Here is a 21,600-nt window from a genome sequence, read left to right as displayed (position 1 = left end):
GGCGCTTTGCTTTTCATTACTGAATAAGGAGGTCAGTGTGATCCTTTGCAAACTCCTAGGGTGACCAATTAAATGCTTCATATATCCAAGGCAGACATGTCCAATGTTTCTGCACTGCATTTAAAGCAGAAATGTCAGAAGTAGGTTATCTTTCACATTGTTACTGTCTCCGTCTGTAAGTGCACTCTGTTAATCTTTATACTTTCATCACTTTATCTTTGACTGACATTCATCATTGATATTCTGCCAGCTTACACTGCCAAAAGATGTGGTGAGGCTTCTCCCACACATGCTTAATTCATCAACAATAAATATAACTGCAATTCCTCTTGATCCTTGCGGAAGTGTTTTCTTTGCTTGTTACCATTTTATATTCCACATCTCCTTTAAAATGTATTTTTCCTGCCCCTTAAAATCTCTTTCACTTCTGTCTTTGCTGTCAAAAATAATGGATATTCCATGCGCTCAGACGCACTGAATGCCCCCATGTTCAGATTATATTTTGTTATCCACATTGATGACCAAGGAGACTGTTATTTCCCATGATCAGATTTATAAATATGCAACCTATATTTTTCTTGCGCTTTCTTTAGAAGAATTCAAGCATGGTTATGCTTTTAGTCCGGCCATTAATTTTTTGCTATACTTACCTTTGTGCCCAGCCTCACCCACGGAATTGGAGTTGTAGCACAGTTTAACAGCCTTTAGATCTGGGAGAAAGTGCCGTTCAAGAAGTTCCTTAACTTTTTTACCATGTCATTAACATTTTCAAAATCCAGAAACCATGGGGGTAGGGTTGGATAAGGCCATGGTAAAACAGAAGTTGAAAGAAGACACATATTGAATTATTAGCATATCATTTAGATTTTACGTCGGCAAGAAATATTCCCACATACAGAGACTGTCAGTTTAAATGGTACCAGATTTAGGAATAGCGTCAGACCAGTCTTCTAACGCATTGTTTGAAATCAGTCATAGAGGTATCAGCTTGGAAATTATGAACCCTCCAGCTTAGATTCATAAAAACCTCCTGCTGTAGGTCGTTTTTTTCATTAACATTGAGGTCTGCATCAGGCCCTGTTGGAATCCTGTCTCCTTAGTGATATTATTATTATTGAGGGACAGTCACACTATTAAAAACAAAAATCAATTCTGTTTTTATGTTTCTAATGAATAATAGTTCTTCCAGTTAATTGATCTTATCAGGCATTACATTGGATCTAGAAATGTTCAGCAGCAATCAGGTCACAAGTGTGCCAAATGGTGCTGTACGATTACAACCGCAGGTTCACTTAGATTCCAGCGGTTTGACTTTGTGGGTACGTATGAGGCAACTTGAACCAGGACGTTATCTTTTTTTTTTCCTTGTGCCCCACTGACATTTAATCTGTGTCCATTGTGAATTGTATGTATTTTTCCAGTGTTATCCATTTGGCACCAAATGCCCTGGAAGTCTTCAATAGGGCTTCAAGACCTGTGGTGAAAATTACTGACCAATGTCAAGAGAGACACCATTATTCACACTGATACCTCGATAAGACTCACAATGCTGGCATATTTGTGCAGATGCACCAAAGTCTGCTTGAGAGTATAAAAGTCAGAACAACACAGTGTGTTCTGACTCATTGTTGGAATTGAGTCCAGGAAGATTCTGTCTGAGGTGAGTTTCCACTCCATTATAGCCTCTGCTGACCTGTTCCAGACCATCCACCAGATATTGTTTAGTGCATCATATCCACAAAAGCCGCAGCCTATGGCAAATCCTTTGGACCGCAATATTGCCACACTGCCGGCACGCTTTTCCAGCTTCAGTGACTTCAGTCCTCCAAATCTTTTCACAATGCAAGTGACATTGAACATTGCTGAGGTATTGCAGCCCCACGCACAGAGCCAATGACTGTGGCCCAGAGTAAGATGATTTACCTAGTCCTGAAAACTCCTAAGAAACACCTATGCACTTGGAAAGAGAGATGAGATCAAAACTTGCTGTTCCTAATTCATAATTAACCTTCCCCAAGCAGATTGAGGATGAAAAGAGTGAGGCAGAAGATTAGCTTTCTCCGGAGAATTTAGATGCAGGTTTGTACATTGACCTTCAAAATGCTGACCGAATTGACAAGTCTCCAGAGGACGTTTTTGTTCCAGGAAAGACCCAAATCAGTGGAGCTGGCATGTTTCAGTGAGTTAATTTAGAAAACTGCAGAGGCACTGTTTTTACCATTGCAGACTGATCAGCCTAGATTAAATCATTTACATATATCTTAGAAGCAAATGGACTGTCTTGCTGTTCAGTGAATCTCTTGTGGACACCATTGAAGTTTCGTTAGAGAAAAATCTATACATGCAGTTTCCAAATGGCAGTGAGGACATAGGTTTTTTTTTTTTAATGTCCTCCACTACCCCGGTCACTTTCACAAGCATTAAACAAAACGTTTCTGTGAAGCATGAAAACTTTTCATCTGCTAGAGACTTCGAGCTGCAGATTCCTCACCTTAGAATAACCCCTAGGCGTCATCCCCGCCGAAAGTGAAGTGCACAGTGCCTATATAGGTGCCACCCCATCACGCTGATGTCCATTCCTTCCCCGTCAGTCAGCGCTGGTCCAGGGAGAGCTACCCCAGTCTTTGTCTTTGTCAAGGTTTTTTTTTTAGACACCTTGTCTGCTGCTGCGTCAGGATGTTTGCCAGGAAAGCTGGGTTTAAACCACGTGGTGTCGATAATCAACCCTCATTTGGTGTGCCTAAAGTGCTTGTAGTGTGACCATGAAGCCAATGCCTGCATCGACTGCCATACCATGCACCCAAGGCAGTGAGGTTGAGGTCCCTCCAGGTCTTCACCACACGCCGCTCAAGAGCTCAGTCGAGAGGAAGGTCCCCATATCGTTTGCGGAGCCTCTACAGACACTCGTCGTCCAAGTAGTTGGTGAAATCAGGTAGGTCCCACAAGCACAAGAAGAGCAAGAAGTCCGAGATCTTAGACTTCAACATGTCTTTCCAAGTTGTCTGATGAAACTAAGAAGCTTCAGCATTCAAGACCTACCTCTGTGGTGGAGCTTGCACATGGGTTGTCCCAGCGCCACCCAGTGTTTCCGGGAGCTGGAGCGACCCCCACCCAGTGAGAGAAATTCTGAGAGGCCATGCAGCTCATATTTGGAAGGCCTATCCCCGCTGGAGCAACTTCGGGCTCTGCAGGCTTGGGAGGGGCCCCCCGATGGTCTTCTGCCGGCAGGTTCACCCTTGGAGCCCGCCTGATGCCTTGGTTCCGCTGATGTATCTGGAATAGTGCCAATCGAGCCACCTCAACCTTCCGGATTCAGGATCTTAACTCTCTCTCCTGTTCTACTTCTCCACAATTCGACTAGTCACCACCTGCTCCCAGTACCACTTCAGTGTACAGATGCACGCACGGAGGTTAGCGCTCTAGCTTTGGCTTCATTTGCCAATAAAAATCACTTCCTGTTTCACCACGTCTCCCGCATTTCGGAAGCGAGACGTATACAGGCTGGACACTGCTTCATACAGGTAATCTACATACCCTTCCCAACCAATATTGAGTTTCTTTAACACAGAAACCCAAGTGCTGATCAACGAGTATCCTTCCTTTCAGGCCCCACTGAACACGGACGCACCCGCCTGTGTGACTCCTTATCCTATCGATCGCTACATCCTCTGCTCGCATTAATATCCGTCGACCGGGTTGGAATTATCACCGGTTTTTCGGTGAGTTCTCCTAGCCCAGATTCCACGCGCTTTTCCTTAATTTTGCTATTTCACGTTCGTTATATACACTTGCCCTCTTCCCCGGCGCCTTATTCTCATTCCGTGCCAATTTTCTTTCTCTTCACCATAGATCACGAAATCCTAGCGCATAATCCGGTAATGCGTCAACCTCTTGTTTCCCCTGACCTTCCTGCCGTGCATGTCACCTATACTGTTCTTTCTATCCTTTTACCCTTGTACACACAGCTGTGACGGCTTTGCCTAAATCGATAGCCTTCTCTCTTGTACACTAGACTAAATGCAGCACGACTCAGTTTTGGGTGTCACCACCGCTCTTATGCCGTTGAGTGGTCCTACTTTTTGCAGGTACTTGGATCTGTGTTTAACATCTTCTCGACAAATCGTGGCTTTCAATTGCAGGTTTTCTTGTTTTAAACGTTACGAGGTTATTTTATGTTATCCATTTTCACATGTACCATTACCGTATGTCACTTGCTCCTTTAAACATGCACTGGGTCATTGACCACATGCTCGCTTCTATCAACAGTCACCCGTTTCGCTTTAGTTATGGCTTTATGAACGCAGATTGTCACCGTTTAATGAACGCATTGCCAGAAGCAATTATTGTTTAGTCACCACGCATTGTCTTCCTTTTTTAACTGGCTTTCTGTCGACTTTCTCAAATAGGTTTCATTAGGGTCTCCACTGACAATTGGGTGTCGTGTGATGTCACCCCACTGATTGCACTGTATAATATTTGACACTCATGAAGAGATTTTCTTACCATAGATGTGATTATTCATTTTGTATAGTTCCCAGCCCTGAAGAGTCACAGGCTAATACCTGTTGACGAAACACGTGTCGGCTGGCGTTTTTGCATTGACAAACTCTAAACTTGCATAAACATCATTCAATACATGGAACTACTGGTTTCGACCTCTTTTTATTTCTGTACTAAGCTAACACCACAAATGTAATAACTGTATCCCTATACGTGTGCCCCGGACTTGGTTTTGCTATTAGGATCTGGCAAATGCCAGTGGACTGGATACCTCCCCAGGTACTGGCCTGGTCTGTCTCTTCCCCCCACATTGCCCCCTGTGGCTATGGAGCGTCATTCACAGTGGTAGTGTGAAGGTTGGCAGAGGTCCTAGACCTTAAGCTACCCTCCGTGGCAGTCCAGACAAGCGTCTTGACGGAGGTGCTTCAGCCGAGAATTGCCCACATCAAACCATTATTCCTATTGAATTAAGCCCTTACTGACTTCCTACTCGGGCAACAATTGCCCATTGCCATCGCCCCACCCCAGGGGACCCCAGTGTCCTCACCCAGCACCCCACCCCTGATGCCCAGGCCTCCACTGCCAAGGCTAACCCGGACGCATTCCCTACCATTCCACTGGATAGAGAATCCAAAAGGCCAGTACCCCTCAGATGCTCCAAAAACTGATGACTGTGGTCGCAGCTCATCTGTGGAAGTCAGGAATTCTAGTCTTTTCCAACCTAGACGATTTGCTGTTGAAGGCAGGTTTTGCCCATGGCAGTCCTCTCTCACCTTCAGACTACGGTGAACCTTCTGCACTCGCTGGGGGTTCAATACCAATGTGCAGAAGTCACACCTGGCTCCTTCTCAAACGCTCCCTTTCATTGGAGCTGTTCTGGACACATTGCAGTTTGGGGCCTATCCCCAGAATATTCAGTCTATGATACTAATGAATTGGCGTCTATCCTCATTTTCGGTGAAACTGACTCTGAAGCTGTTTAGCCTCCAATGCACCCTGCATTCTTCTTGTGACACATGCAGTGGGACCTGAAGTTTCAGTGGTCGCGGCATCAGGGGAATCTCTCAGTCATGGTCCGGATCTCGCAGGGCACTGCAAAAGACCTGTAGAGGTGGCTGTCTGTCTCTGATTGGGTCAGTGGCAGGCACCTCTCTCTTCCCCAGCCAGAGCTTACTGTGGGACAAATGCGTCATGTCTGTGTTGGGGCAGCCATCTAGGAGAGGTGGAGATCAGAAGATGTTGCTCTCTGCAGAATCTGGATTCCACTTCAACCTATTTGAGCTCAGAGGGATCAGGCCAACATTGAAGGCCTTTATTCTTTCAATCAGGGTAAGAAAGGTACAAGTGTTCACTGATACCACCGGCATGTCATATTGTAACAAACAGGGCAGAAGGGTTTGTGGACTCTTTGTCAGAGGCACTGCACCTCTGGACATGGCTGGAACTCAGCTGTCGATGTTTAGTGGATCACGAATGGTATGTCAATCCAGAGATGACGCAAGATCTCTTAGAAGAATGGGGAGAGACTTTGTTGGTTGGTACAGGGGAGATCGGGCCGGAAACTAGCGTCAGAAACCTTCCTCGACTTAGAAGGCCCCACAGGCCAACCAGCAGCCCAAAGTGACCAAAGAACCCCTTGGATCCAAGCCAATATATTGCGGGAAGCAAACACTCAGAACCCACCCACCCCGTGTTTCCCACCCTCTATCTCAAAAGGTGATTGAGAGCATGAGATGCAAAAGATGACCTGAGAAGGGGGAATGTTTGGTGCCGAAAAAGAATGCCTCGGTTGTCGACGCCGAAAGGAAAGTGCTCAACAGGGAGAGTAAAAAAGACTCCTTGAGGCCGAAATAGAGGCCCTCCTCAGGAAAAAGAGTTTGAGTCCTTGAAAGAATTCAGAAGCCCTCTCCGACCTTCAAAGGAAACACTGATTGATATCAAGACCAAACAACCTAAAGAAATAGAGTTGCTTCCTCCACACTCAAACCAGCAGCAGAGGTGAAAGAAGACTGCAAATGTATTATGGCTGGTACCAGGAGGGCATCCTCGAGGTTGGGCAACCAGAGGACTGGCACGACATTGATGCTGACTCACTGGACGATATTGTAGACACATCTGTCGAGACCCTCCCCTCCGCATGCATCCTGGTGTAAAATGCAGTGCTGAAACACGTGATGGGCATGGTGGCCAGAATAATAAAATGCAGAATAATAAAATGCTCAGCTGCTGTCCAATGGAGAATCGCAAACTCTTAACACCCTTTTGTGCAGGTGTGCCCGCCAGCAGTACCAAGAGATGGAGACACTTCTCCAGTACCTCCCTGAACAAGATCAGAAGAGGGGAAAGGCACTAGTGCAGGAGGGGGAAGACCATAAGGAACACCTGACCAAAGTGGGCCCTAGATACTGCAGACACTGTGAACAGAAAACTAAGCACAGGAACCACACTCAGAAGCCAAGCCTGACTGAGAATATCAGGTTGTGGGGGCGTCGCATGCTGAACGGGCTCTCCGCCATCATCCATCCAGGTCTCCACCCCAACCACCTCAGATTGCTGTGTGGGGCGCCGGGATGAACGGGAGAAGCTCGGCGACACGTAATTGCCGCACAAAAGAGGATCCAAGGAACTGAGGCCGACTCGTGGCCGCTCTCAATATAGTGGTGCCCACGGCCGGACCACCTGACCTAGAGGCTGCAAACGCGGAGGCTGGGGACAGCGATACCCATGGACTCAATACTTGACTTGGTCGGGAGAGCACCCGACGGCGAGTCCGAAGGTGCCCATGGCAGCTCCTGGGCCGTAACAGGGTGAGTGGCTCGGGCCGGGCGGTGAGCTGCAGAGGGGAGGTTGCTCTATGTGGCTGGGGATGAGCCCTGGTGTAGAGCAGAGGGCTGGCCCACCTGAGGTGATCGGGTACCCAATGGCGCAGTGGCCTCGGGGAAACTAGTCACAGCTGCGGTGTCCTGGCCGTTATGTCCATAGTCTGTCATCGGAACCCAGCCCGCTGCCCTGAGGCGAGCCGACAAGGGCCACCAAGTAAAAGCCAGGGATGAAAACGGTCGGCCCAGCGGGGACATCCGAGTCCTCGGTAAGGAGGTATGGGAGCTGGATGTGGGTGCGGCGACTGGGCCCCTATACATTGAGAGGTGCCCGTTTTGAAGGTGGGGAGCACAGCAGAGTTTCCCCCCTCCCCCTCCCCCTTACCCCAACCCCAACCCCCCCCCCACCACCACCACCACCACTCTGTGAAAAGCAGTTGATGTGGAATGTTACTGGACTTTGCAACAAGGTTAAAAGCACCATAGTACTACAATACATCAAATGCCGCTCCCCCAACATAGTTTTTAATGCAGGAAACACACCTTCGAGGCAATCAATATAGGGCTCTGGACCGATTTGGGTATAAGCTTCTGGCTCACGCTGGATTCTTCACGGACTGTAAGGAGGTGGTGATCCTGGTCAGGAGTTTGCTGCCCTTCACAGTGACTCGAGGGTGGTGGGACGCCCAGGGATGCTACGTGGCTCTTATGTGTACCTGGGAGGGCCACACCCTAAATCTTGTGCTCCCTGTATATTCCGCCTAGACTCCATGCTACAGTCCTTCCAAAAATCAGTACCCTTGTTCTAGAACTCCCCACTTAGACTTTCCTATTAGAGGGAGATATGAACACTGTTATGGACCCTTATTTGGACAGGTTGGGTACAGCCAGGGGGTGTTTGGACGGGGAGGCTCTCCCACCCTTCCTGTCTGCAGTGGGTATGGTAGACCTGTGGAGAACCCACAATCCTCACTTGGAACAGTACACTTATTACTCAGCTCCACATGGTATACTTCCTAGTACCCAAAGCAGAGACCGTACTGGACTTCAGGGCCTTCAACAAGTACATCAAAACTCAGAAGTTTGAAATGACTATATTGTAAGAGGTCACCCTACTCCTCGAAAGTGGACTGCATGACCGCAGTGGCTCTCAAGGATGCGTACCTATATGTGCCAATGAACAAAAGGCACAAGAAGTTTCTAAGATGGTAGCAAGCAAGGCTCATTACCAGATCACAGTACTGCCCTTCAGCATAAAATCCGTACCACAGGGCTTTATAAAATGTCTGGCCACTGAAACGGCATATCTGTGAAAAAAGGTGATCCATGTCTACCACTAACATGGCGACTGGCTCATACAGGCACACCAGCAATGCAAAGAAACTACAAACAGTGCACAAACTCAGATTCTCTATCAACTTAAACTTGTCAACACAACTAGAAAGTCCAAAAATCTTCCTAAGGTCCACAATGGACTCACACTGGACTCAGAATAGGACAGTGTCTTCCTATTACAAAAGAGAGAATAGGCAATGACTGGGTAAGTTCTCCTCTACTAGAAGGGGCAAGCTTTGAGAGTGAGGACAGTGGGGAACTCATAGGTTCGAAGGGATCATGCATGCTATAGACACTGAATGCTAGCAGCGGTTGTAGAGATACTGATCACAACCAACCAGGAGCTGGGAAGATCAACTAGTTGTAGCATGACAGGCATATAAGGAAATGCAGTGGTGCAACAGCAAGAACATCACAGTAGGCAGACCTTTCAGGAAACCAGCTGCCATTGTGATCATATCAATGGATGCTTCCTGCACGCGTTGAGGAGCGCACATGAGCAGACTGAACATCAGGTTCCTATTGAGCCTGGGAGACTCATTCAAACACGTGAATATCCTGAAACGCAAAAAAACGGTGTTCCTAGCCATCAAAGCCTTCCATACACAAGTCAATGGGAAAGCAGTGCAGATACAAATGAACAACAGCCATGCTCTTCCTCAACAAACCAGCGGCAATCCGACTGCCAGGAGTGGAGAACACAGAAGCAGACAGACTAATCAGAAAAAATAGCATGTCCTACGAATGGAAACTGAATCGGGTATACTTGTTTGCAACACGAGAATGTGAAATGGCAAGACTTCGCATTCACATACCTTATTGCTGGGGAATATGCAGTCGGTCAAATAGTCAGGGAAATTTGCATACCCTTTTCTTCCAAACCCTCTATTTCCCCTTGTGTTAGAGAGGTACAAACAGACAAGCATGACCCCCCATCCTTCTAGCACCGCAATGAGACGGACACATCTGGTTCTCCACCTAGTGTCATTGGCAAAGGAAAATGTGATGTCACTACTAGCCCAACAGGACATTCTTACCATTCAGAGTGGCAAAGTGTTCTACCATGAACAAATCGCTCAGCATATCTCCAAAGCTCTTGAGGGCATAGAATTCATTCACCTCCAACTGTCAGAAAGCAACCTTGGAGGTTCTCAAAGAAGCAAGAAGACCCACAACTCTGAAGTGTTACTCCAGAAAATGGAAAAGATCTAGAAAATAGTGCGCCAAGGACAGTTGCCCACATGCCACATCCAAGTCCTGAAATACCTCACACACCTGCCAGACAAAGGGCTTTCTAACCACACCTACCAGTAATTGTTGTGTACATGAGGGTTGTGATAGGAGAAGTTACTTTGAGACAACAGTGGTCAAAAGGTTGCTGGAAGGAGCAAAAAGAATGCACCCACCTATACATTGAACTTCAATCTGGTATTTATGCAGTTGATGAAGCCATCTTTTTAACCCTTACGCAGCGCTGGGTTATAATGCCTCACTTTAAAGACCGCCTTCTTGGTTGCCATAGCATCAATGTGCAGAGTTCATGAACGGCAAGCACTGATGGTGCCGTAACCAATTATTCAAATGAACAAGGACAGGATCATAATGAGGACTAACCCCAAATTCCTGTTCAAGGTTGTGTCGCACTTAAATGACAATGAAACAATACAACTCCCTGGGTTTTTCCAGCTTCCAGAATCACAAGAGGATCGCTCCCAACCCACACAACGTCAGAAGGGCAGTGATATTACATACAGGAAGCTAAAACAATCCAGAAGAGCTATCAATTTTTCATCTCTTTCGCACCAGCAACTAAGGGGTTGCCAGTGACATAGGGGGAACAGTAGCTAAATGGATAGTTCAAGCAATATAAAAGTGTCGCACAGAAGCGGGAGTGACACGTTTTAAGGCCAAGGGTGCACAAATCTGACTTCTTTAGCTATTGTCTCAATCAGTGACATCTGCATGGTGCCCATATGGTCCTTCGTACATAACGTCACAAAATATTGCTATATTGACATCCAAACAAGCGAAGAAGCACAGTGGGACAAAAAGCTAATCTGTTTTCCAACACAAACTTGTTCTCTACCCAACCTTCCACTGGACAGTAGAACTCTGCTACATAATCTATAGACCGCATTGAATACACAAAGAATAATGCTGCAAAACCAACTGGTTACTTACCTGTAGTAGTAGTTGTACTGATTGAAACCTTTCTGGATTCACATGCGACATTTTCAAAAGGGAGGCCAGAACAGCTTAATACAACATGTAAAAGCACCAAATAAAAATAATCTGAAGCTGGCGACCACTCACACAAAAAAAGACAATTCCAGACCCAACCACTAGATATCGGAATAAAGCAGAGCATGGGAATTCAGAAAGTCTTCAAGCTATCAAACTACTCCTACAGGTAAGTAACATTTTGTTTCCATGTCAGAATAGGGTAAAGGTTGCTACTTGATCATTTCTGATAGACCAAGAGAGGGATATGATTGATTAGCATTTTATAACTCCCATTCTTGAACTGATGCTAAAAGTGCATTCAACATGGTGAGGTCACTTGTTGATGCAAGCATTACAGGAGCTGGACTGGCTATTATATCTGGCACTGCAAGACTCCTCTTTTCACACTGCTGTCAAAATTTCAAAAGAAAATCCTCCAGTTTCTGTCAAGAGGAGGCTTATGAAATTCTGTTTCATCCTTTTTATACTCTCCCCAGCTCCCAAAGTATTCTCAAAAGGTTCCTTGTGTACCAACACCGAGGTGACTGGCCAAAATCTATGAAATTGTTCCTTGCATCAATCTCACGGACTTCCGTTTATAAGTAACCTTTTATGCACAAATGAACAGGCAGTTTTTACTGTCTGAGAGTCTGGAGCGTATCCCATATGTGGTTTCAAGATTTTCAAGGACTTATCTGCAAGATTAGTTTTTTTTACTTTTGTGCCTTTCTTTGCATCGATGGACCTTTCTAAAGAGCACTGCATTTGAACCGGGAAGAATGCCTTGCTTCTAAAAGTAAAAACCTACCAATTTCCTCAACCCTCAGACCTGTTGCTAAGATGCAACAAGTGTAAAGGATTGGAAGTGTGTTCACCTTCCTTTTGCCATCCAAGATTTCTTTTGCTGTAGCTTTCAGCACTTGGTAGCTTACTACTGCTTCTGCCTGTTTTCCCTTAAATCCTGGATTGAACCAGACTGATGTCTTATCCTTGCATTCTCTTGTTTCATTCATAATGCTTCAAAATAAGACCAGATGCCTTGTTGCCAATCTGAAATAGCAAGCAAGGTAAATTATTATCACTATTATTATTATAATTTTGGGCTTAGGAGACATACTTGTGAATTTTTCAAGTCGCTTTGTACTTGATCAAAGGTGTTTGTTTTGAGCCAACTTGAAAAAGGGGTGTGTATTTCAAAATAGACTGTATGTTAAGAATTGGATAGATAAGGCTAATTTTAGGCTGCTTTCTTTATTACTGTGGACACATTAGTACTTTTACATGATATATGACGGCTAGAATTTTCTTTTGGATCTTTGTTTTCGACTGATATGTTTGACTCTAGTGCATCAGGTCTAAGCTAAGCTTGATTTTAAAATAATTTTTGAATTTCGGTTATATATTTTCTCTACTGAATTATGAGCAGATGTGTTGGAAAAAATACTACAATTGATTATTTACGATAATTATGCATGTCTTACTCAAATTGTAGATTTAAGTCTGTATTGTATGGTTATTTTTTAATGTATTGAATGCACCTTTTAATTTGCAGAAAAATATTGTTCATCGAGACCTGAAACTTGGTAACATGGTATTACACAAAAGGTAAGTCTGTAAAAATTTACTGTTTAAAGGAAAGGTTCAGTGGGAATCTTGTGTGTAGTCCATGTTGGGTAATTAGGGGTCTATTGAGAGCTATAATTAGTTATGTGGCTGGAAGTCCCGTCTTCCACAAACAGATACTTGTAGGCTTTTACAGAGTCAAGCTATGGACTTCCTCTAACTGAGCTGGTAGTTCTGTTCCTAATATTTCTACCGGATTTTCCTCACACATTTCCGTTAATGTGTTAAAATTCCTGTGGGAATGCTAAAGATAGGACTACAAGTGACCACAATAGCTTGGGCATCTATTGTGCTTTACAAACTGTATCCACAGTCTGGGGAAAAGAAGAGCGCAATTGTGCCCAAGAAGGCAGTGTACCAGAGGGTTAACAAGAGAATTGACATGCCGACCCCAAGCCCTGGTACTTACCTTGAAGATTAAACCTGTATCCGTGCGTTCCTTCAGTCATCGACAAATGGGAATGGGTCTTTATTGACACAAGACAGGAGGTTTCCACACGTGGCTAGACCTGTCCTTGTATCAGTTACTGACTATTTTAAAGTCCTGAGTTACAACTTAGACCTTTGTCATTAGAGTCACCTTCACAAAGTCCTTGTAATTGGCATGCTGAAACTTGTTGTTACCTCCAAACATAAAGATGATCCACCCCAATTAGAGCAAAGGGACAGGGTAGTTTGCAACTGATCAGAAATTGATTTGCCTTTTGTGCTTTACTTTTCTCCATTTTTCCTGCAGAAACTTCAGCACTGTATTCAAAAGAGGACACATTTAGGGCAATATGCAACAATATTAGAAATCTATTAAAAAAGAGTCTGTCTCCCTATCTCTCCAGGGATTATCATTTTATTAAAAATTATTTAGACGTCATATTAATGTTAAAACACATTTGTAAAGAATCTCAAACATTAACACTCTATTCAAATACATAAATCATTTCATTTTGTTATAGTAATGTATAAAAAAATATTTTAAAGTTTGGAATCCACAGTGTTTGCTAAAAACTCCAGGACTCACTGAATGAGCTTCTGGTGAGAGAGCCAGCAGCAGTGAAAGTGTCCCACAAACATAATATGACCATGTGCAAGTATAGTGCCAGGAATTCTATTTAAAAGATGGCCATAGTGGCTTTCCTTACTGGTATATTAACCATTCTACCTGCTCTGGGAAATCTGACCTCCATGCCCTGGGGGATTCTCCTCTTTGTTGGGCATTAGTGGCCATATAGTGGAACAGCAACATTTGCTCTTCTCTCTCACCTTTGCTTTCTTGTTCTTACTATTATGATCATCACCTGAAGCTCTTTTCCTTTGGTTGGTTCTTACCCAACCTGAGCATTCTGGTTGTTCACTGTATTTGAAACCTTATTTTTCTTGGAAAGTGCTTAAAATGTCTTTGTTGATGGTGCCATTTAGTGACCCCATCAACTTTTTCAGTGCTCTTTTTAACATACCCTCTAACTTCTCCTTTAGTCTTTCTTCCAACTGATCCTCCAACATCTCCTACAATATAAAATAGTTTAGCAGTAATAAGGTACGTAAAATATAGTATCTGTTTAAATAGCTAAAGTCTTAAATTGGATTGATCCAAGAAACTCTCCTCAAGAAGCAGTGCAAATACCTCAGCCGGACTACAACTGCCCAAAGTCCTTGCAACGTTCAAATATTGCCCGAACTAACAAAATGGCTGCCTCAATTATTAGGGATACAAGTATCCCAATCTTGCAAAATGACAGCCAACGCGAATGCCCAAAGCGCAGTCAGCCACTAAGGTATTTCCCTCCAAAGAGGAAGTATGCATCGCCTCCCCCCAATCGGTGCGGTCGCTTATGTTGAAAAGTGAAGCACCAAATAGTAATGCAGACGAGCTTTCATGGGCAATCTGTGTGGTTTCTTATTCCGCGACGGGACACACTGAAGGATTATGAATGAGATCCACAGCTGCTCAGCAGAGACAGCATTGTGAGAGCAGGAGATGAGACAGACACGCGGGTGCTCAGGAGCTATTAGACCTTTACACTTTTAGTAACTAATGTGTGAATGTATGTTTTAGTATAGTTGCTCTAAACAACGTGTTATTGGCCTACATCTGACCTCACTGCCATGCCACATATTTATAGTTTAAAATGCTTTTTTAAATGCAAATTTAAAAAGTGCAGCTTCTCCCAGGCTTCATTTCCCAAATTTCTTCTTTTTTTTTAAAAGTTTTATTTTTAAATGTCCTAGTAAAATCGTAAAGTTAAATTACATTCTAATATTGTTGCATATACTCTTAGAACTGCTGTGGGAAAGGAAATGGAACACAGAATGAAACCGAGGGAAATTCATCCTGGTAGACAGCAAAAAAGTACACTGCTCATTTAAGGACTCTGCTGGATCTACATCGCATCATGCCTTCAACTGGCAATTGTTTTACAGCTTCAGATCATTTTGATGGCGGTGTAAAGAATTCCCAGCTTAATTCTTTTCGCCATACTAAAGCTATTGCCAGGGAGCAGGATGGGTTGTCTGGCTTAAATGTAAATTGCAATTCTTTAAGCAGCCCTTTCACAAGCCTCAGATCATGTGCTTGGTTTACTCTTGGGCACGTATTTCCTGTTATCGCTTAATACAATTTCTCTGTTGGCCTTAGTTTTAGTGAGAGATGATGGTTCTCCGTGTTCTTTCTCGTGGAGTTCTTTCCCATGCAGTGCAAGAAGGCACATGCCTTTGCTGGTAGACTTAAGTGGGCAGCAATCTTTTTGTATGGAGTTGAAATAGAGATTGGATTGGATGTGATCAGCAAATGGGTGTAAGATAGTGTGACCTGCCCCAATGGCAAGCTGTACTATACTATACAATGGCAGGCTATACTTTACCATACTATACAATGCCAGGCCATATCATACTATTTTATACAATGCAGGCTATACTAAACCATACTATACAATGCCATAGTCCTAGCATACTGTATGAGAGGCTATACCATACTTTACTATACAATGCAGTGACCGCATTGTATAGTAAAGTATGGTACAATACTATGCAGTGACAGGCCATACTATGTCATAGTATACAGTGACAAGCCACTCCATACAATGACACTCCATACCATCCCATACTGTACAAAGACAGGCCAAACTATACTATATTATTCCATGCAATGACAGACCACATCATACTAAACAATTTCAGGCCATTTGATGCAATGATTTGCTATACTATAAAATGTCAGGCCATACCATAATCCTACCATTCCATACAATAACATACTACACTGCTCAATGACAAGCCTCAACATTCCATATTATACTATACGATGACTGGCCGCACCATAATATGCAATAGAATTTCCAAAGACGCAAATTTACTATTTCGATTTCCTCTGTACCCTTGAATATGGCTTATTGGGTTTGCATGTGCATCAGTTGTTTTAATAATAGGCACCTTTTAGTTGGGAGGCTTGTTTCGTTGGAATCATTTCTGTATTGTGGTTTTCTTTACGGATTGATTCGATCAATAATTGCACCAGGCCCCTAAATTGACGCCTGGCCTTTTTTGTATTGGCTTTGTGCTAATTTTGAGGAAAGAATCTGTGTATTTGTTGTGTCTGGTGTCCCTTTCCCATCTCACCAAAAAAACAGTATGGGCAAGACAAATGAGTCTTGCCTACAGAAGATCTTTTGGCTTTGTCAAGGTTTTTATATAACCGTGTTGTACAGCGGCACTGGTGCTGTGCAGCATTGTTGAAATAAAAAAATCACTGATGCAGCAAGTGTTGACTGCATCATAGCATTTCATGTTTGTACTTTCAGCCATGCTCATAGCAGCCGCACTGTCGTATAAGCTCAGAAAATCATTGACAAAGCCAGTTGATCTCCTCTCATAGTTGAGACCTGTTGGCTTTGCCAATGCTTATTTAAATTGAGTGAAAGTGGGCAAACAGCACATCACTTAAGAAGTTTAAAAACCATCCTATTGTCAAGTCAGTCTGTCCCATTCCATTATAAGATAATCCTTATGCACTTGTTTGGCACTCAATGTTTCCTTGCTATGCTGTTAGCAGCAATGAGAAATAGGATTTGCCCATTTGCTTACTAAATTCCATATGGTGCGCAGTAGTTTGGTCTGACTTTTTCTGAGACGTTTTCTGTGTTGGTGTCTAAATAAACAGTGCCCCGTCACTGCTCCTTTTTTATTTGGGAGTGAAAAAAAATCCAAGAAGGATCCACATTACTTTCGTATCCTCTCCTTCCCCGAGTATGTTGGTGTTGAAAAAATGTGCAATGTGCTATCCCAAAGGCTGGCCACAGCTCCAGAGAAAGGTAACCCAGGGGCTGGTGTAAATGGACTGTATACTTTCCCAGTGACTAATGTTCCCTTCTGGTGAAAGGAGGGATGGCCCCTGTACTCCTCCCAATTGATTAGTAATTTGTATTTATTTATTTGTGTTTTATAGCACGCGAACTTGACCTGTTGGGGTATCCGAGCGCTTTACAGGATTCATGAGATGTATACAAGAGACTTCGAGGGGGGTGGGGGATACAATTGGGGTAACCACAAGTGAACTTGGCCCCCCGAAGGGTATCAGAGCACTTTACAGAGTTCTTAAATTGTAAACAAGGGGATTTGTGGGGGGGGGGGGACATTTGGGATACACACAGGAAAAAACATTTTGCGAGAAACCGACCTAGATCCCAGGGTGATGTGCCCAGAGGTACCGGGTGGATGGCAACAGGTTAGACCAGATGAGAGGTAGTATTCGAAAGTAAAAGGAAGCGGGACAAGGTCGCTGAAGTATTTAGGAGAGGAATTTACCCATTAGGAAGGTTTTGGCATCCTTTTTAAAGCGAGCCAGAGGTGAAGTTCTTCTAATGGCGGGCGGGAGTGAGTTCCATTTTCTTGGTGCAGCCCTAGAGAAGGCTTGATTGTAATTTGTTTTTCTTTTTTCTGCAAGCATGCTGGTTGGAGCAAAGGTGTCATGCAGAACGGGAGTTTCTGGTTCCTCCGGATATCACGAGTTTCTGGGCAAGAAATGCCGGGGAGTTTGAGTAAAGGGCCTTGTGCGTGATGCATGCCAATTTAAGTTGGATTCTGGCCTCAAGAGGAAGCCAGTTCAGAGCTTTCAGGTGTGGAGAAATGTGGTCGAATTTCCTTGAGCCTGTTAGTAGTCTGGTGGTTGCATTGAGGCAGCCTTTCAGAGGGGCCGGAGAGGTCTTGGGTAAACCTGAGCGGGTAGAGCAGCCATATTTCAATCTAGAAATCACAAGCGCCTGGACTGCTATTTTTAGGTCGGGAGTGTCGAGGAAAGGTTTCAGTTTCCTTAGGTAGGGCAGATAAAATCTGGCTGATTTGGCCATCGAGTTGATGTGGTCATGCATGTTCAAACTGCAGTCAATGGTTATACCAAGGGATTTGGCAGAGTCCACTAAGGTTGGTGGGCAGTTTAAGGCTGTGATCGCCGTGGTCCATTCCTGAATGTCAGGGTTAGTATTAGGAGGGGAGATTAGGAGGAATTCAGATTTTTTTGCGTTGAGTTTGAGCTGGTTAGAGGTGAGCCATTGGAGAGTCAATTTCAAGGCCTCATTCAGGGAGAGCATCTCCTCAGGAGAAAAGATTTTTATATACATCTGGGTGTCGTCGGCATACATGTGGTAGAAATGTTTGAGGTGCGTAGTACTTTGGCTAGTGGTTCAAGGTAAAGGTTGAAGAGAGTGGGGGACAGGGTTGACCTTTGGGGGGACTCCAACCGTGATCAGAGAAGGAGCGGACAGGTTACTGTTGATTAGGAATCTCTGTTACCGATTTTGGAGGAAGAACCTAAACCATTCAAGAACAGGGCCATCCAGTCCCATCCGGAGTTGGAGGCGTTCTAGTAGTTTTTTGTGGTTGACCGTATCGAAAGCCGAGGATAGATCTAGGAGGATTAGGAGACCGGTTTTGCCTTGGTCAAGGGCTTGGAGGGCATCATCCATGATGTAGAGAATGGTGGTTTCAGTGCTGTGCCCAGGCCTGAACCCAGGTTGGAAGTCATCTAGTAGGTGGAAGTTGGTGATGTGATGACTCAGCTGCTGTTGCACACATTGTTCCAGAACTTTAGCTAGGAGTGGGATATTAGATATAGGTCTTAAATTGTCTGGGGAAGTAGGATCCAGCTCAGTTTCTTTTTTTTTTTTAGGATGGGGAGGACTTGGCCGGCTTTCAGAGATCCGGTATCGACCCCTGTAGAAGGGAGGCGTTAATTATTGCAGTCCAACTAGGAATGATGGATTGAGTGGCGGCATAAGACCCGGTCTCCTGCCAGACTGACTCCTTGTGGGTTCTGGTTTCATTACTACATCCCAAGGTGCAGATGAGACTCCTCTGAAGTATTAAGATGCTTTAACTAGTGCACATGCCTATATTAGAGGATACTGCCCTAAGCCTGGTTACACACCTTACCCTAAAGCCAACAGAGGTAGTCCTAGTTTCTCAGGATTAAAGTTGGTTAACAACTCTCATACGAGGCTCACTGAGGGTTTATCTACCCACGCTTGCTGATGTTTGATTCACTGTCTGCTGAACTGGCTCCACTTCAGCGCATATGTTACACCTGGTTCTATGCAATGCAGGTTTCATTTCCAAAGTTTACTTAACCCAACTTACTAACCCATTTTCAGTTTGTCACCTGGAAGCTCTCGGGTAGCAGAAGAGGTGGCATGTAGGCTCATATGAAACACATTAAATAAAGACATTGGAGAACACGAGTCAGACCAGTGTAATCAATATAGATTTTGAAGGGATTCTAATCAATGCACGTGTGTGTAAGCACGTGTTGAATTGCATTAAATGGTCAATCCTATAGCTCTTTCCTTTCCGTTTGCTAGAAATGTCTGTTCACCGAGAGGTTTTAGAAGTGTATTAAGAACCAGTTGGGTCTCATCCAGAAAAAAGAATGACAGCAGCTGCAATATGTGCAAACATTAAGCATTTGAAAATGTAGCAGTATCACTTCCAGCTCCTAATCACTAAACTCCTTTTCCTGAGAAAGTATCTTAGTGTACTCCACATATGACAAAATATTCCCTGAAATGTGCTATTTATGGCCAATGAAAAGAATCGCATTCATTTCAAGATATGAGAGAAACAGGAAGTGAATTGAAGGGAATTAAAAGCCGTGGTGTCATGCTAGTGTGGAAGTAAAAGCATTGACTGCAAGTGCAAGCGGAGACTATAAAAGAGGAGCGTAGAGGAGGGTGGGTGTAAGCTTACCACTTTCCTAGAAATGGGACAAAAAAATAATCTGGTCAGCTGCCAAAGTGCAGAGTGACTCACTCAGAGGAAGGGATGCTGACGCAAGGCTGTGTTTACTTTCCTCTCTTTTGGCTGAGCAGGGATCAGATTAGGAACTGCCTCTCGGGGATTTACTCTATCAATTCAAAGACAAGAAAGCTGTTTGCAGAGAGACCCTGAAATCGAATAAGAGAATTTCCAAAAGCAAATGCAAGGTTTCCTCTGTACCCATGAATATGGTTTATTGGGATTGCAGTGCTGTGCAAAAGCACGTGCACCAGTGGTTCTAATATTAGTCCCTTTTTATTTAGGAGGCTGGTTTCCATAGAATTATTTCTGTGTTGTGGCCTTTGTTCCAGATCAGTTCTGTCAATAGTTGCACCAAGCCAGTTCATTGACACAGGACCTATTTTACATTGGCTTTTGTTTTGCGCTAGTTGTGAGGAAAGGATCAGTGAATGTGTCGGGTGAGAGAGCATCAAGGAACTTGGAAAATCTCCCTTGGGTATTTACAATTGGGGCCTTTTGTATGTGAAACCGATTGTCTGCCTTATGCCTGGTAGTCATGTATCCGACTGAAGCATTAAAACGTGTCAGAATGTCTGCAGTATTAGCTTACCTTACATGGTCTGAGATTTTGAGTGCAGTTAGGTCTGCATCATACCATGTAAAGACGAAATCTCGGGTGCTGTGGATGAATAGGGAAAATTAAGAAATAAGATAAACACACACACGACAGTGTCATTTGTCATAATCATCAAAAGTGAAGACCAGATGGTAGGTAACCGGTGGAGGAGTTTGGCTCAGCCACTTTGACTGGGACCTTGTGATTTATTGCCAGCAGTCAGAATTTAGCCATAACTTGGGTTGTATTTGTTAATCCAATCATTGAAGTACTGTTTTTTCATATTGCAAATCAACAAATCATATAACAATATAAATCAAAACATCCATATACCATGGCCTTCTCAACTACCATCTGGCCAAGCTCAAGCGCCTGAAATTTGTGCTGCCTGAGTACTGCTCCTCTTGGGCTGCAGAGACCATATATTCCTGACCTTTCTCCGTTGTCTCTTAGTAGTTCATAAGAGAACAAAGAAGCCTGTGTATTGTTTACAAACTATTTCAGTGTATATCCTGTCTTTATCTGTTCTGACATGAAACCTTGCATTTCACTAGTTAGTGCTTAAAGTGCTGCACTGCTGCAGAGACAAAGAAACAAAAGCCAACCCGTTGCTGTTCAGTTGACTAATCTCAAGAATAATCTTTTGCATGTGGAAGCACAATTTGAATTCGGGTATAATCTGAAAGCCTTCATATTTTCCAGGTCTTAAGCAAACCCAGCGATTTTAATGTTATCGGCCACAGGGTGAAAAATACAAAAAAGTAATAGATGGAATTTTCTGAATTATTCTCAGCCACTAAAGAGACCCAACTAAGCTTAAACCGAATTTGGGATGATTGTGTTCCAGTTCAGTTGGGACCTGGCTTAGCAGTTCGGATGGTACTGTTCCCAGTGGAGCATGCCCATGGTTATATATTCATATCGCTGGGTCAAATCTAAGGGAAATTGTGAGCAAAAAGTGAACTAGGATGTGAGTAATTACTAGTGGCTGAGATTCTTTCCAGCATTCAATCCATCTTTTCTTTTCCATTGGGCCACAGGTGACAGTAAATAAATAACATGAGGTTGCTAGCGTTTTACCAAAAGAACTCCAAAGATGCACCCAACACACTGGTGTCCTTCATAGAGTTATGTTATATTAATTTGGCACTCCAGAGGCAGCACAGTTTGGGTAGGTCATCCTGTGTAGTCTTCACTACGACTTTTATGCTAAATCAGCGTACCCTC

The 21,600-nt window shown here is 43.9% G+C and overlaps 1 protein-coding gene across 1 annotated transcript in view; it reads left to right on the top strand.

Annotated features, from left to right (window-relative positions):
* The window catches only part of STK40 (serine/threonine kinase 40), a 353,634-nt gene that overhangs the window by 217,982 nt on the left and 114,052 nt on the right, over window positions 1-21,600 (top strand). The window contains exon 7 of the mRNA XM_085647845.1: window positions 12,430-12,482. Coding sequence (XP_085503971.1) covers window positions 12,430-12,482 — 53 coding nt within the window. The remainder of the gene's footprint in view (window positions 1-12,429; window positions 12,483-21,600) is intronic.

The sequence above is a fragment of the Triturus cristatus genome, chromosome 3_2, assembly GCF_964204655.1.
Source record: "Triturus cristatus chromosome 3_2, aTriCri1.1, whole genome shotgun sequence".
In the NCBI taxonomy this organism is placed as follows: Eukaryota; Metazoa; Chordata; class Amphibia; order Caudata; family Salamandridae; genus Triturus; species Triturus cristatus.
Note: the sequence above shows the minus strand (reverse complement) of the source record. Positions and strands in the feature narration are given on the sequence as shown.